General features: G+C 35.9%; 1 protein-coding gene across 16 annotated transcripts in view; it reads right to left on the bottom strand.

Moving 5' to 3' along the window:
* THOC2 (THO complex 2) overlaps nucleotides 1-17067 on the bottom strand; it is a 114868-nt gene that overhangs the window by 22632 nt on the left and 75169 nt on the right. For all 16 annotated transcript variants that reach the window (XR_004967036.1, XR_004967040.1, XR_004967038.1 and 13 more), the window contains exons 16-23: nucleotides 14863-14947; nucleotides 14087-14180; nucleotides 13466-13546; nucleotides 11596-11692; nucleotides 9159-9276; nucleotides 7642-7821; nucleotides 6716-6880; nucleotides 960-1235 (exon numbers count right to left, since the gene is read on the bottom strand). Coding sequence is in view for 6 of the 16 variants with exons in the window: in XM_036306200.1 (XP_036162093.1) it covers nucleotides 960-1235; nucleotides 6716-6880; nucleotides 7642-7821; nucleotides 9159-9276; nucleotides 11596-11692; nucleotides 13466-13546; nucleotides 14087-14180; nucleotides 14863-14947 (1096 nt within the window). In the remaining 10 variants the exon portion in view is untranslated. The remainder of the gene's footprint in view (nucleotides 1-959; nucleotides 1236-6715; nucleotides 6881-7641; nucleotides 7822-9158; nucleotides 9277-11595; nucleotides 11693-13465; nucleotides 13547-14086; nucleotides 14181-14862; nucleotides 14948-17067) is intronic.

Here is a 17067-nt window from a genome sequence, read left to right as displayed (position 1 = left end):
AGAGATAAATGCTATTTTATATTCATTACTTCAACAGGGGTGTTCAGGAGTCTATTTAGATGTGCTTTCACCTCCATTTAACAAATTTAAGACAAAGTCACCCAGTCTTTGTACACCATCAAAACGGGCTACCTTCCCAACACTGGTACCTTTATTCTGAGGCACAGAGTCATCTTTGACTCTTTCGTCTCCTTCATTCTAATATCACAATACAAGTCTTATGCATTCCCACAACCTCCACCATAGTCTATGCTCTCAGCACTTCATAATGACTTACCTAAAAAGCCACCTGGCTGATCTTCAGCCTACTGCTAGTCCTTTCCCCTATCAAATGCATCCCTCATACCATTGTTATAATTTTTCTAACGTAGCATTTTTATCGTTAAGTCCCTCCTCAGAAATCTAAAATAACCATCAATTTTATCAAGCCCTCTTTTCTAGTATTCACTACTCTATATACACTGGCCCCATTCAAACTTATCACTGAGCCCACTGGCTACTGTAAAAGTGGTCTCCTTAAACTTTGGACTACTTCATACCTTTGCTGGAGCTCTAGGGTAGCCAATTTGCCTTCATTATTTTCAAACCTAATCTATCTTCAAGGCCTACCCAGCTCAAGACTCACCTCCTCAATAAAGCCTTCTCCTAAAGAGTTCTCCTCTTTGGAACTACTATTGCTCTTGCAATTGGAACCACACTGATCATTTTTAAGTTCATTAACATAGACTTCAGTAGAAAAGCAAACTCAAATACCTTTTGAATGATCAAAACTTCCATATACTTACCAAGCTCTCGGCCCCAGCCATTGAGAGGTCACTATTAAACCCACTTAGGACAATATTATATAGCAACAGGATTGTGGCTTTAAGGAACCCGAGCTAACACAATTTCAAAGTATGGGTAATGCTAAATTAATACCATGATGTTATTGTACTTGAGCTACTATAATAAAAACCTACCATTTCCTGATTGTCATCAATTGCTTTCATCTGGACTTTAAGTTTACTGACTTCCCGTTCATAGCTGGTGTGTGGAACTGCAAGGTCATACATTGTCAATGACCAGAATGTGGCATAGAATTGAGGGCTGATGTCATCCCAGACTTTGGAAACATGTAAGGAGACCACTGCTTCATGGACAGGGGCCATCACCATTTCACATGATGTAATATACTTGTGAACTTTATGTTGCTGTTTACTTCCCTTTTCTGATTTTTTAAGTTCGTCATACTTGGACTGGAAATAAAAAGTAAACACACACACACAACACAATTTATAGCATTGACTTTCAGTGTATAAAAACCTATGTTCCCCAAACTGAGCTACCAAGTGAAATAGAGACAGACTCATAGATAAAGAGCAGGAAGACAGCTTAGAGTGTAGTGGTAGAGGGACTGAGAGAGAGAGAGAGAGAGAGAGAGAGAGAGAGAGAGAGAGAACTCATGGACCTGGACAACAGTGTGGTGATTGCTGAGTTCAGGAAGGGGGTGGGTAGAAGTGGAAGAGGGCATAGAAGGGATAAATACTGATGGGAAAATAAATTAACTTTTAAATGAAAAAAAATCTATGTTCCCTTTTCAAATATCAGAAGATGATCAATCAAAACTGTTGTAAGAATTCTAGTTTCTTATCAAAAAGACATTTATTTTAAGATAAATCATTCCTGGAAGCTTTTCCAATCTTTAGTCCTGTATGCTCACTAGCAGTTTTTCAGAAGATTCCTATTGAATCTGACCTGTTGAATAAGTGAATAAGGTATGTATGGCCCCGGTCCATTCCCCCTAATCTGTTCTCTCTTATTGATGCGTCATGTATTGGACATGTAGGGTTTCCACTCCTGCATTTGAGATATTCAAGTGAACCAAGTAGAAGGTTATAACACTAGTCAAGAGGCAGGATGGAACTACTACAGCCAACAAGGACAGAATGTTTTATCACTACATGTAGTCCTTATCAGCTGTTACAATTTGTCAATTAAGAAGCTAGATCAGCCCTAGCTGGTATGGCTCAATGGATAGAGTATCGGCATGAGGACAGAAGGGTCTCAGGTTCAATTCCAGTCAAGGGCATATGCCCAGGTTGTGGGCTTGATCCCCAGTAGGGGGCATGCAGGAGGTAGCCAATGATTCTCTCTCATCATTGATGTTTTTCTCTCTCTCTCCCTCTCTCTTCCTCTCTAAAATCAGTAAAAATATATTTTTTAAAAAAAGAAGAGGAAACTGGATCAACCCTAGCTGGTTTGGCTCAATGAACTGCATCTGAAGGGTCCTGGGTTCAATTCCGGCCAAGGGCATGTACCTTGGTTGCAGGCTCCATCCCCGGCCCTCGTCAGAGCTCATGTTGGAGGCAACCAATAGATGTTGCCTCTCTTACATCGATGTTTCTCTCTCTCTGTGTCTCTCCTCCTCCCTTCTACTCTCTCTAAAAATCAATGTAAAAAAATATCCTAAAAAAAAAAAAGAAAAGAAAAATATCCTCAGGTGAAGATTAACAAAAAAAACAACAACAACAAAAAATAAGCTAGACCATGCATGAGTTTGTGTGTGGGGGGGAGGTTGGGGGTTAATGGGGGGGATGTGGACACATTTGTAATACCTTAACTAATAATAATAAAAAAATAAAAAATAAAAAATAAAAAAAATAAGCTAGACCAATGCTAAAAAAGGTTATGAGAAAGTCACCATAAGACTACTAAGTAGGTTGCCCAACTGTCCAGGTTTGCCAGTAATTTAGGGGTTTCCCAGCATTTAAGACTTTAGTGCTAAAACTGGGAAAGTCCCAGGCAAACCAAGATCAACTGGTCACCCTAATGCCAAACTAATAAGATTTTCTATAAATGGTTATGGTATATTGGAGTTTAAAGTGTGTGGGAACTGACACTAGCTTTTTTGGCCTCGTTGATTTATCCTAAGTAGGAGGAGAGCCAGAGGAAGGCCATACTCTTAACTGTATGAGAAAAAGAATGTTAGTACAATGGGAAGAATTACATTATTAGTTCACAGTGTATGCCAAATATCAAAAATAAAATAATACCAGGTGGAGCTATTACTATTGTCTCATGTCCCTCAGTCTCTTTAGGATGACAGAGGTCTCACCCAGAAAATTCTGTTTGGGTTAGGCAGCACAAATGAAGATGAACCTGAGAGGAAATCTAAAACTAGCTTCTTCTTCATGTTAGAAAAGCACTTAATCATTCACAGTTTGTGCTAAACATGAAACCCAGAACTAAAAGGTCAGAATTGAAGGTTCTGCATCAGGATAGGCAAAGACGGCAAAGACCCTTCCTTCCTAAGTGCTGCTTTACCCCAGGCTCACTGGAATTGAAGGCATACCAAGTACTCTTTGTTCCAGAGAGTATCTCAAGCAGGCTATGAGAATAGTACAATTATTCTAGAAGTAGGAAGATTTATCTCATGTTATTCACAGTTTACAGAACACGCTGATAACTACTGAGACCACACAGGTGACAAAGTTACAAAGAACATTACTTATGAAAGAGAAGTCCCAATTACATCAGAGACCTGAGAGAATAGTAGCTGAGATAAGAAAGGATTTTAAAATTTTGAGAGCAGGTCCTAATGATGGTAACTAATGAATTCCTATGAGCAGAATGACATCTGCTAAGGTTCTAACAAAACAAGATAAATCCAGGATCAAACTACTGCATAAGGTAACTTAGCAAGCTGGTTTGAGTGAGATCTAGATTAACTGAGGGGAGCCTTTCAGACCCATGTTGCAAGGTAGGTCTCAGCAATTAAAATTCAAATATTAGGTTATAGGTATGAGAGGGTTATATGATAGCCCCAGTCTCCCCAATCCTCTGTTCCTGGATCTGTTACTTCTATTGCTGTCACCCCCTATTCCCTAGGCTTGATCAGTTACATTGCATATTTACCTAGGATGAACATTTCCTTGTCTAAAGTCAGTTTAACTCCCTCCTCAAGCTCACATCTTTAGTCAAATGGAGCGGCACAATAGTTCTACATCTCAAGTCACCTGGGGAACTAGATCTATGGAATAGAACTGATATCCAGTTATTGCTGTACTTCTAATTATTGGTTTTAAAAAAGCTCTTGCTGGCCCAATAATTTAAGCAGTGTTTGGTTGGCTAAATTATTCTCATGAAAGCCTGCTAGTAGTCAACTTATGGAAGGGACCTAGCAGTCCTCCAATACTCATATTCTCTCATCGAAGGCTCTTCAAGAGAGGTTTTTACTAAAAGAGCAAAAGCAAGGATCCCAGGGAAGGTTGGCTATCATCCACTGCAACCAGGGTTGCTGAGGAACTCCCTTTCCAGAGGGTAGCATGTAGGCTCTGTATAGCAACCTCTGTATAGTTGTTTTCTTCCTCAACCCTGAGGAAATATTTTTGTTTAGAGTTTTGTATCCCTTAAATGACAAAGTCATAATATTTTACACAGGCTACAGAAAAGGCAGCTATTGGTATAAGTGACCTGCTCCATTTTCTGACCTGGAAAAGTTCAGCCAACGTCAGGTAACCATGTGTTTCTGTTTGCTAGGCTTCAATATCGCTGATTAGTGTGTTCTCGGTATAACACAAGATAGGTTAGAATTCCTGAGATGAAGAAATTCTCCCTGATCTACTGTGGGGTGGAGTGACAACACAAGACATAACTATGCAAAGAGTGTAAGATATTCTGAATTGAGAGATTCTAAAGGACAAGAAAAGGTTAGAAGAGGTCAATGGGGGAGGGTGGTAAAGGGGACATATGTAACACTTTCAACAATAAAGATTTCATTAATAAATTAATTAATATATAAGAAGAAAAAGCCTATTCATTCTCCCTTATTCTCCTATCTCCTCTAGAAAGTACAGCAAAGAATAGCTGCATGCTAACAAAGTGATAATTAAATCAATTAACATTTAGTTAGTTGAAGGAGTTGTGAGACTGTGACAGTTGATATGTAAACACTAAGAGCTAATGGTTGGTTAAATGATCAATTATACACCAAATTTCTCAGTGCCTTTTTTCCATGCCTGTACTACACAGCCTTGTACCCCTACTGGGAACAAAGAAGGTATCCTAGCTTAAGAGACAAGTCTAAGATCTTTCCCCAAATGTGTAAAGGAATCTTTGTATAGTACAGACTTAAAAACAATAAATAGAAGGGCCAGAATCCAATTCTAACCCAAAATTAAGAATATGCTGGGATTCCAGTCAGAGTGGGAAAGTACCACAGATTCCAAACAGAGGATTGACCATGGCCCTGAGGGAAAAGGAAAAATGAATTCCAATTAGAAAAATTAGATGTCACTGCTTTGCAGGTAACAGTGGCAGATAGAGTAGAGAGGGCTGTCTCCTCGTCCTAGTCACTACTGGAATACTCTGCTTCAGAAGGCTCTAGTTTGCTTTTCATGATGTTTTTTGTTTTCAGTTGTTTCATGTAGGTGGAGAGAAAACAACCATAAATACACCTTTCCTAGAAGTTACACAACAGACACTAAGATTTTTGGGGAGTACTTAAGACTTTCTGTCTATATTTCTTTCAAGGCAGTATGCATAATAGCAAGTCAACTATCTGACAGGGAATTTGTCATTGAGGAAACAGGACTCTGTATTCAACAGGAGTGTTTCTTGGAATGACATACCACATTCATTAATTTCAGAATCATCTAGTACAGCGGTTCTCAACCTGTGGGTCGCGACCCCTTTGGCGGTCGAACGACCCTTTCACAGGGGTCACCTAAGACCATCCTGCATATCAGATATTTACATTATGATTCCTAACAGTAGCAACATTACGGTTATGAAGTAGCAACGAAAATAATTTTATGGTTGGATCACAACATGAGTAACTGTATTTAAAGGGCTAGAAGGTTGAGAACCACTGATCTAGTACTTCTTAAAAAAAACAAATAGCCCTAACCGGTTTGGCTCAGTGGATAGAGCACCGGCCTGTGGACTGAAGGGTCCCAGATTCGATTCCGGTCAAGGGCATGTATCTTGGTTGCAGGCACATCCCCAGTAGGGAGTGTACAGGAGGTGGCTGATCAATGTTTCTCTCTCATCGATGTTTCTAATTCTCCCTCTCTCTTCCTCTCCATAAAAAATCAATAAAATATATTAAAAAAATAAATAAAAACACAAAACAAACACATATCCAGGTACCATTCAAGTTATTAAATTAGAATTGGGGGCCCTGGCCAGTGTGGCTCAGTTGTTTGGAGCATTGTTCCATACATCAAAAAGCCTCGGGTTCAATTTCCAGTGAGGACACATATTTAGGTTGTGGGTTTAATCCCCTGGCCCTGGTAAGGGTGCATGCAGAAGGCAACCACGCAGTGTTTCTCTCTCTCCCTCTCCCTCTCTCTCTCCCTCTCTCTAAAAATCAATGAAAATGTCCTTGGGTGAGGATTAAAACAAAATTAGAACTGGGGGACATGGGACTCAGTTTGTAAGATGCTTTGTTGGTGAGTCTCATCTACACTAATGTTTGAGAGCTATAGTTCTAGAGGGCCCATAAGACATCAACCTGGATAACTAGTGGCACAGTAACAGTAAAATTATAGAACTAATAAGACTTACTTTTAAAGGGGACATTTGCATTATATACTGCTCAGAGATGAATATTAACAAAAGAGTAACTCTCCAAGAGACAATCTATATCTATGTCAAAGTAAAATGCAATTACAAATGAAACAGTTAAAATTATTTGAAATTGTTCGTAAATTACAGCAATGATATTTATACTTACTGAAATATGGTGTGCATACATTGGCCTAGACAGGAAAAATGCTGCATCATGGGGTGTATGAAATTCGTTACAGAGCACATCAATTGAAGGCACTCGCTTTATATAATCTTCTGTGCTTAAATTAGATGCTAAAAACCCACCAAACTGTACCAGGGTATCATGACACTAAATTTAAAAAATAAAACAAAAAAACACAAATGTGCTATCATTTTACAAAAACAAGATAAACATTTTCCAAAATGATTAAGGTGCCATTTAAACAATATTTTGATTAACAAGAATTTAAAGTTGACAAATTGAAAGAACTATAAAGACAATGTACAATCATATTACAAAAAAGATGCCAACGTACTGAAAGTATACTAATCTAAGGCTTTAAGATCAACCAGTTCTCAAGTTCCAAGTTACTGTTCATCACTTTTAGTAGCAGAATATATTTACTTAAATCACATACAACAATTTTATGTAGACAAAAGTCAATTCCCTTGTCCTTAAAAGATTAAAACTTCATTTATAAAATATATATGATCCTTTTTCCTTGTAATATAGTGATTGTTAAACACATTTTGTAAGCTAACCATAGATTTGGTGCTTAATATTTATAAATATATTTTATAAATAAAGATCACATCTACTTTGCTGTGACTGAATTTTCAGAGATTAGGAAAGATATGAGAGCAAACAACTTAGTTATCTACTTAACTGAAAACCTTATACATATTATTACATCTCCTAGAGCCACTGATTAAATATCATAATTTGCACAGATATAGCCCATTTCCAGAATGTCTACTTTACACTTTACATTAGAAATGTTTTACACTCATATGTGCAAAATTACATTTTTCGAGTTATAGAACATGCTGTATTTGCCATTAACAGGATTTTTAAAAATTACCATAAACACAAAAGCCACTTTAACTTGCCTGATCATAGAGCTTTCCCACAAGTTTCAAATGTTTCTCTCCACCTTCTTGAAAGATCACCCCATTCCTCTGCTGAGCCATAAGCAAACAGAGGGGAAGAGCAAGATCATGGTCTAATAGTGCATCCTTTAATCTCTGGGAGGATTTTTTAGTGTTTCTGATCTGGCCAAAATAACCACCCTGCAAAAGAGAAAACATAAATTTATCTTCCCTTTCTTTGAAAATTTATTTTAGTGACACTGTTACTAGTTATAGTGACTGACTTTAAAATAACTGTCAACTGCCTTGAAACGTCTGCATATTTTCCATTTTCTACCATGCAGTCTCTTATAAAGGATTATTCTTTATTCAGTGTGGAGCAGATTCAACAACAGAGTAGCTATGTTCAGATTTATGCCTGTTAGGATACCAAGAACCACAGAATATTTGATATTTATTTCCTTTACAGATGTGGTTTATTTCCCTTACAGACACCAGGGTAGCTTGAGGGGAACATATAATCAAGAAAGTAGTCCTTTTCTTTACTTTGTTTCAGCTTTTTAAAAAGGTTAAAATATGCCCTGGCCAGGTAGTTCAGTTCGTTAGAACATCGTCCAGAGATACCAAGGTTAAGGGTTTGATCCCTGGTCAGGGCACATACAAGGATCAACCAATGCATGCATAAATAAGTGGATTAACAAATCAGTGTTTCTCTCTCTCTTTCTCACTCTCTCTCCCTTCTTCTCTCTCTCTAAAAAATTAATAGCCCTAGCTGGTTTGGCTCATGTATAGAGCGTCGGCCTGCGGACTAAAGGGTCCCAGGTTCGATTTCAGCCAAGGGCACATGCCCAGGTTGCGGGCTCGATCCCCAGTAGGGGGCGTGAAGGAGGCAGCCAATCAATGTTTCTATCTGTCTCTCCCTCTCTCTTCCTCTCTGAAATCAATAAATATTTTTTTAAAAATTCAAAAAATCTACACTAATAAAAGAGAAACATGCAAAATTGGTGTCACTTCGCTACACCCACCAGCCAATCAGAGTGACTATGCAAACCAACCCAACAAAGATGGTGGTTAATTTGCATATGCAGGTGCGGAGCAAAAGGCTCTGACCAGAGTGAAGACCGAAGACTGAAGAGGCTTGGCTTCTCCACTGCGGCCGCAGCGGAGTAGCCAAGCCTTGCTGCGGCCAGAGGGGTGAAGCCTTGCCTCGAGGCTTGGCTTCTCTGCTGCTGCCGGACCAAAGGCCTGGGTCCCGGGTGCAGGAGGAAAACCGGTGCTGGCAGCCAGGGGAAGGAACGCCTATTGCACGAATCTTTGTGCAATGGGGTTCTAGTTAATAAATAAAAACATTTAACTAAAGGTTAAAATAACTAATATATCACAATTTTTAAAAGGAAGGTGGGGACAGTTGTGAGAGGAGAATAAGTATGGCTCTGATGTTTGGTTTATGTATTTATGTACTATTTGGATTCTTTAATGTGAGCATGCATACATTCTGAACTTTAAAAAAATCAATAAATAAAAATAGCAACTCTCACCTCAGCTTTTAGTTGCTCTCCACCAGTCATGGCCTCTAGTTGCTCCATTGTCATTTCCTCTGTAATTTCTATTCCTGCCATTTTTTGTACCACTTCTTTCAATATAAGCAGGTCAAAACTATTTAGAAAAAATAAGAAACAACCTATAGTTGAAACTTAAAACATAAAAGTGGCAATATATGGTAACTGAGAACCCCTAAACTATTTGTACATAACTATGAGGAGAAAAGGGTTAAAGCATTTTTAAGGAACAACTGCATTCCTAGAACTATACAAAAAATATTTGGGCCATGTAATATGTTTACATTTATTTGAACATTTTACTTGGAAATAATGTACAGATAACATGCAAAGATAAAAACAGTCCAAAGCTTTACCCCAAGTTCACCTATTAACATTTTACTCCTATTTGTTTTATCATTTGTGTTTTCTCTCTTTCCCTCCTCCCTCTTTCTCTACACACACACAGACACACACACACACACATCTTTTGAACCATTTCAGAGTTCATTTAGTATGTAACATCATTTTAGGAGAACATTCACCCCTAAAATTCTTAAGACTATTATTTCCTAAGAGTGCATTTCCTAAAAATACAGCTATTCTCTTATATAACCACAGCAGTTATCAACTTTAGTAGATCTAACATTGATACAATACTTTAATCTATAATTCATATTTCATTTTTATCAGCTGAATTTTCAGTTCATATTTCATTCTTATCAGTGACCCAATTATGTCCTCCATAGCATTTTTTTAACCCTCCAGTATAGAATGGCCAAAAAATGTTTTTTATGGTATAGAGATATCTCTCTAAATAATCACACACACTTGGAAAGAATGGAGGGATGGAAGGAGGGGGGATGGAAAAAAAGGAAGGGACAGTGGATAGAGTGTCAGCCTGCAGACTGAAGGGTCCCGGGTTCGATTCTGGTCAATGGCACATGCCAGGTTTGCAGGCTCGATCCCCAGTAGGGGAGGGAGGCATGCAGGAGGCAGCGGATCAATGATTCTCTCTCATCATTGGTGCTTCTCCTTCTCTCTCTCTCTCTCTCTCTCTCTCTCTCTCTCTCTCTCTCTCTCTCTCTCTCTCTCTCTCTCTCTCCCCTCTACCTTCCTCTCTGAAATCAATAAAAATATATTTTTAAAAATAGAAGGGGACAGAAGATCCATGTTGTGGTATTTAGACCTAACATGACAATTTAGTGGCCAGCCTTAAGCACATTTATTATTGTGCCAACAGTTATACATTTTAATTCTTAAAGTTCAGGACTGTCAATGGAAATAATGCCTATGACTTCCAAAACCATCTTTAATTAGTTAAGTAAAGAACATAAAGTGAAAACATTCTTTCCCATAAAACAAATGCAGATATTTTCCCAAAGGTAAAGCTAGACATATCCAATACACAAAGTAATAGACAAAGAAACAGTTTTCTAAGATTCTTTGTAAGTGCTTACTCTTTCAACTGGCCTTGTCTTACCTAAACATAATTTTTGAAAACAAGAGGGCCCTCATGCAAATCAGTATGCAACAAGTCCCAATAAAACATTTTTCTTTAAACTATCTTTTAATTAGATGGTCACAAAAACTAAATTTACAGTACAGACAACTAAATTATAGATTTTAAAATAACATTATGTTCTCCTAGCCTATAGACACTAAAGAGTAAAATACATAGGAATGGCCAATTAGATGAGCATAGCATAAGTGCTATATTCATAACATCCTGAATCTAAATAATTTTTTAAATTTTCCCTAAACCTAAATAATAATGTCAAGAATTCCTTAGGTAATATTTGTTTGGAACACCAGATAGCTTTACAGATTTTTTGTTTGCTTTCTACCAGAGAGCTTTTGTAAACAATTTTCAGTTCTTTGATTCTAGTCAGTCTACTGCTGATAAGGTTTAATATACATACTAATTCAAACTCTAAGCACTGATATTGGTCCAGAATAAAATAATAAAACTCAGTATGTATAAAGAAAGGAGGGTACTATTCAAAAGGTATGTAAGCTCTGTCTCTCTAAAGTTCAAATTCCAAAAAAAATTTTTGTTAAAGATACTATATACACCCTCAGAATAAACATGCTCCTACCAAATGCTCAGTGTAAAGGCCAACTGCTGTCCAGGAGCATAATCAATACTTTTGTCATAAGAGGATTTACAATATACCATATTAACCATTTATTCAAAAGCCTAACAGGTAGTCAATATTTATAACCAAATATTAATTTCTTTTGGCAAAAAAGTGTTTATGCATTAAATTATAATTTATTTTACTTAAAGAATTCCACCTACATAAGTGGGCAACTAGTCTACTTAAGCCTACAATCAACAAATAGTTTTTCAGGATAATAGAAATCTTAATATCCCAATGTCACCAGAAGCACTCTAATTATTGAATTTCATTTACATATAATTTGCTATGAATACCTTTTGCCCGCCTTTAGCTGATTAGCCACATATTGAAGAAGACCAGCAAGATCAATTGGATATTTACGAAAAACTGCACCACAGAAACTAGCCAGACCTATATGAAATTAAAAAAGGGCTTTTAAAAAACAATTCATAAAACAAAAAGTACAATATTGAAAGTCATTTCTTCAACTAACTCAATTTCTAAAACAAAATGAGATAGGAATAATTGTATTGCTGATACCACTTAATAAGAGTTTTATAATTGATAATAGCTAATATTTATTGAGGATACATATGTGAAACACTGTATTAGATAAGCACTTTATGTTAACTTATCTCATTTAATCTTTACAATAATCATCTCAGGTTTGATGAAAATTTAGAACACAGATATAATGTATCTTGCTCATGGTCACATAATTGGTCCATGGTAAGAGCAGTGATTCAAATATATATGGCCTGTTTCCAGAACCTGTGGCCATGACAAAATCTTTCAGATTAGTCAGTAAACTTGAATGGTCAACAAAACACCTGCCCCTCAAATGTTTGTCATGAAAAAAAAATATTTTTATCTAGAAACATGCTACTAGTTGTGGAGGAGTAAGGAAACAGGTAAAGCAATGCCAGACCAAGAAGCAGAAAAAAAGACCAATTTTAACCAATAGCCCTTATCACATCATGAGTAGAGAGAAAATCCCAGTCAAGTTAAGAGGAGATCCTAGTAGAATCAGGTTATCTGTAGCCTTTTTGACAATTATTTGTTGAGCACCTAAAGGATAATGGACAAAACATAGGTCCTGCCCTCAAGGAGCTTACAGTCTAATGATGGATAAAGAAAAGAAACTGAAATAACTATGAGGAATAAAACATTCCATGGGAGTGCAGAAAAAAAGGCACCTAATTCTGATTTTGGGGTAGGAGCATTAACAGGGAAAGCTTTCCAAAGAAAATGACCTCTAAGATGAAATCTAAGCTGAAATCTAAGATGTAGTGGAGGAGGTGAGTGAGCAAGGAAGGGCATTCCAAGTAAAGGGAATAATGTGAAAACGAGACATGGAAAGTGCAAGAACTTCAATATTAATGGAATACTGAGGAGGAGCAAAAGACGAGGCTAATACGGTGAGTAAGAACCTGATTCCCAAAGAACTTACTTGTATGACTTACTAGATTGCAGACTTTAAAAGGCAATGGGGAGCTACTGCAAGATTCAGCTATCAGATAGGAAAGGTTGAAAAAAGGGGGAACTAGCTGCTAGAAATCAAAGATATAAGACATTTTTTTTTTTAAGGCTAGAGTTTTTTATTATTAAACAACCAAGTTTTTGTTCTTTTAATATGACTGAAACCTCACGATAAAAATGAAAGGAGAATAGTTCCCTTAAGATTAATTCCCCAGCCCAGCCAGTATGGCTCAGTGGTTGAACATCGACCCATGAACCAGGAGGTCACGGTTCGATTCCTATTCCTAGTCAGGGCATATGCCTGGGTAGTGGGCTCGATCCCCAGCTGGGGGGCATGCAGGAAGCAACCAATCAATGATTCTTTCTCATCACTGATGCTTCTATCTCTCTTTCCCTCTCCCTTCCTCTCTGAAATCAATAAAAATTTATTTTTAAAAAGATTAATTCCTCTAAGATAATAAAAGTGCATTTTCATCTCCCCAGTAATACTTGCCCAATTCTATCATAGCCAATACTGGCCTCTTGAGTTGGAAAATGAGTAAGTATTATATGAACTTCCTTACACAGTCAAGAACTTGGACACCAGTAAAAAAAAGTTGAGTGGCTATTCTCAAGAGCTCTTGCCAATAGGCTCTTAGAATAGGTAAAGGAGCACACCGCATGGCAGTCATAAATGTCATCCTTGGAAAAAATAAAAATACTTACTCTGAAGCCAGCTTGAGATGGTTGTGTCATCATGTTTCATTCTCTCTTTTTCTGGATTAGCTAAAGCTTCAATGATACAATCTTTCACACATTAAGGAAAAAATTTAAGTCACTACATCTCTATCAAAGACTCTTAAAACAACAACAAAAATGCCATTTCTTAGGAAAAAATACAATTGTTAGCTTCAAGTTATTGCAAATTAATGAAAACTAGACTCACTATAGTATCAACTCTTCTTTAGCTTTTTCCCATCTTTCAGCAAGCAATAGACTCCACCTATATCAAATGTTTATACATTTGAAAACTATATGATCTTATTAATCAATGTTACTCCAATAAATTTAATAATTAAAATAAAATAAAAAGATTTTTTTTCTTCCCATTGAGTAATCAGTGGGGTGATAAAGAAAAATGTTTAGTAAATGTAACACTGTTTTTCCCTATACACAACACAGACACTCTCTCTTTTCCCCTCTCTCTCTCCTGACTGAACAACCTTCAGATCAACCAACTGAATCAATCTCAGATGGTTACAAAAGGAACTTAGAATGAAAATAAAACATTCACCATTAAGATCTATGGAATGTGAAATCTATGTATTACTTCACTTAAAAGGATACAGGCCAAGACATCATAATTCAACGAAGTGAGGTATTTCAGTGAATCTACTACAGGTGTTATTAAGTTATCATACTTCTGTATTTGTGACAAAATCTGGAAGATAGCAACATAGAATAGATGGTGTTAACTAATCAAAAGAGAACTTCTGTGCTAACTAAATAATGGCTATACATTTTATTTTTCAAAAATAGTTTCCTTCCATTTAATATTTATATAAAAACCTTGGGTGTTCCAAAAATGTATACACTTTGAATAATTATAAAGGCAGTGTTTATTAAAATATATTTCATTTTCAAAATGTAATAAAAATCAGCTGTTAAAGTGTGTATACATTTTGGGGGGACATATTATATTTTCTTGGGCTACATTTCCAATTAGGAAATAATTCTAAGATATCTAAATTTGAATTTTAGACATATAGAGGCTAGTCAAATGTGTTTTCGAAATTTCTATTTAAATATGAACATATGAAATCAATGAAATGTTATTCAAATGTTTCTAACTACAATCAAATAATGAATCTATTACTGCTTCTATAAATCAAAATGTGGTAAAGATATTAGACTGTTTATAACAGCAACACTGTTACATATTATTAAAATAGATCAATTTGTTAAATATATTCTAAAAACAAAATTAATGATAAAATGATTCATTTGCTAAAGGTTTTTTCCTCTATAAAACACTTTTAAAACTACATCAGTCCATTCTACTTATGCTGACTTAAAGACAAAAAAAAAAAAACCCTTAAAATAATATTAACCCAAAAACATACATAATCAAACAAAATGGTTGGATTGCTGTGGCTAAGCTTCCCAATCTGTCTTCCAGAAGGTTTCACATTTTCCTTGGTTAGACGCCTACAAGGGGAGAAAAAGGTGACATGGATCATCTTAAGTAATTTCCCTCATAATGTTGATAGCTTTGATACATCATGAAAAAAAAATTCCTTGCCAAATATCCAAAATGGATCCATGTAAACAACCACATTTATCACAGACTTGAATGAAGGACTTGGGACTATTTTGATTAGGCATTCTCCCAGAAGTCATTAAGATCTTGTCTTAATGCTTAATTTATAATACACACATTTCTATTTTGTAGTAATAGTCTAATAAGCATTAAAACTCTAAGGTATTCTACAAGTACATAAAACTTCTTATGGAGAATCATAATTATTTTAAATTAAGAAGGGCTATTTTTATCAGTTTAGAGATTAAGATATCCAATTTGGTATAATGTAATGAAATATCTCACACCATCTGTCAGTGACCATAATAGCTAATACTATATTCCTTGATACAGGAAGTTCTCTGGTTCTCAGAAAGTGTCTCTAAAGTAAAGAATTTTTGAAAAGTAAATTATCCTTTCCTTCTTCTTTAATTTTTTCCTCTGCTCAGTATTCTTTTACTAACATTCTAGAAATTTATATCTGTGAAATGTCTATTATACACCATCTTAAACTCTTCCAATAAGATTATTGCATAATAAATCTAGAAACTTCAAACATGAAAAGCTTACAAGTGATAGGAAGCTTTCTAAAATGAAAATATAATGAAGCAATAATAAATTCAGTTGATAGCTCAGGAATGTGGCCATTCTCAAAGTAACAAACTTGATATAATTATCTGAAGAAGCGTCTTATGACAAAACTAACCCTCCAATTAAAATTTTTTAAAATCATCAACTGCTTCCCTTTCCCATTCTCCTTGGACTAGTTTCTTGAATTTTTTTTTTTGCCACAAAAGAGACATCCATCAGTTTCAAACTTTGGCTATACTCTGTTTCACCTTAAAACTTAACACCATCTGTCCTTACTTCTAACCATACCGTTTCAGGTGGCCCTCCTACTTGCCAAAGCTAACCCTTCATCTATAAATACGTTTTATCCTGTTCCTTTCTGCCTCCCACACTCTGAAGGGGGAAACAAAAATAAAAGGAATACTTTCTTGACTATAACTTCCCTTCAAGCTACCATGGTGCCTGGCATATGGAACACAATGAGTATTTGCAGAATGAAGTATTAGATGCCCTATAGCAAATTCATTTTTTAAACAGTAATCAAAACTTGTAAAATTCTGCAAGTAATAAATTAATACATTCCATTCTCAACATAAAAAGTTCAATCAGTATCAGAATCACACTATTCAAGCCAGTGAAATAGTTATAGCTAACACAAATCCAAGTACATTTAAAATTCTGCACATATGTTGTGAAATTTTTATTAATTTATTCATTCATATTAATGTTTTCTATTGACAGGCAAAGTGCTAAGCACTAGGAAAAAGGAGACTAACAGCTCCTGCTTCATGCTCAGTCCAGCTGCGGAGACAGAGTTAAAAAGCATTTTTTAAATGTTTATATTCTTAAACAAACAGAGCAAATCTCAGAACAGTACTTATTATATGCTATCAATAGTATAATAAGGGGGAATATATTTGTATTCATTTGTATATACATAAAAATGTCAGCAGGATAAATAAGAAACTAAACAGTGGTACTTTGTTCCCTTGGGAGGACTGAATGGAAAGGGGAATGGGATGAGAGGCATTTTCTTGCCAACCTTTTTATATATACTGAAATTTAAACATTGTAAATATATACACAATTCAAAAATTAGATAATTAAAAAAGAAAAATCATAATAATAATGTATCTAAGTGATAGCATTATATGTATATGGGACAGTGGTGGCACAGATAAAGATCAATTATGCTTAGCAGTATATACTACAGAAAGCTTCACAGAGGTGACACTGGAGCCAACCAACGGAGTATGAGGCCACCAGACAAAGAGAGAAAAGCTAAAAGAAAAAAATTATACGAACAGAAAAATATATATATATATCTGCAAAGGAAAAGGAGACCATAGCACATTCAGGAAAACATAAGTGGGCTCAGTACAGCTGGAGGTAGAACTGGCAGGAAATGAGGTTGAAAATAGGGAGGGACAAGTCATGGAGGGCCTCTTATTTTACCTTA

This window comes from Myotis myotis, unplaced genomic scaffold, assembly GCF_014108235.1.
Source record: "Myotis myotis isolate mMyoMyo1 unplaced genomic scaffold, mMyoMyo1.p scaffold_m19_p_4, whole genome shotgun sequence".
NCBI lineage: Eukaryota > Metazoa > Chordata > Mammalia > Chiroptera > Vespertilionidae > Myotis > Myotis myotis.
This window is presented reverse-complemented; position numbering and strand designations above follow the sequence as displayed.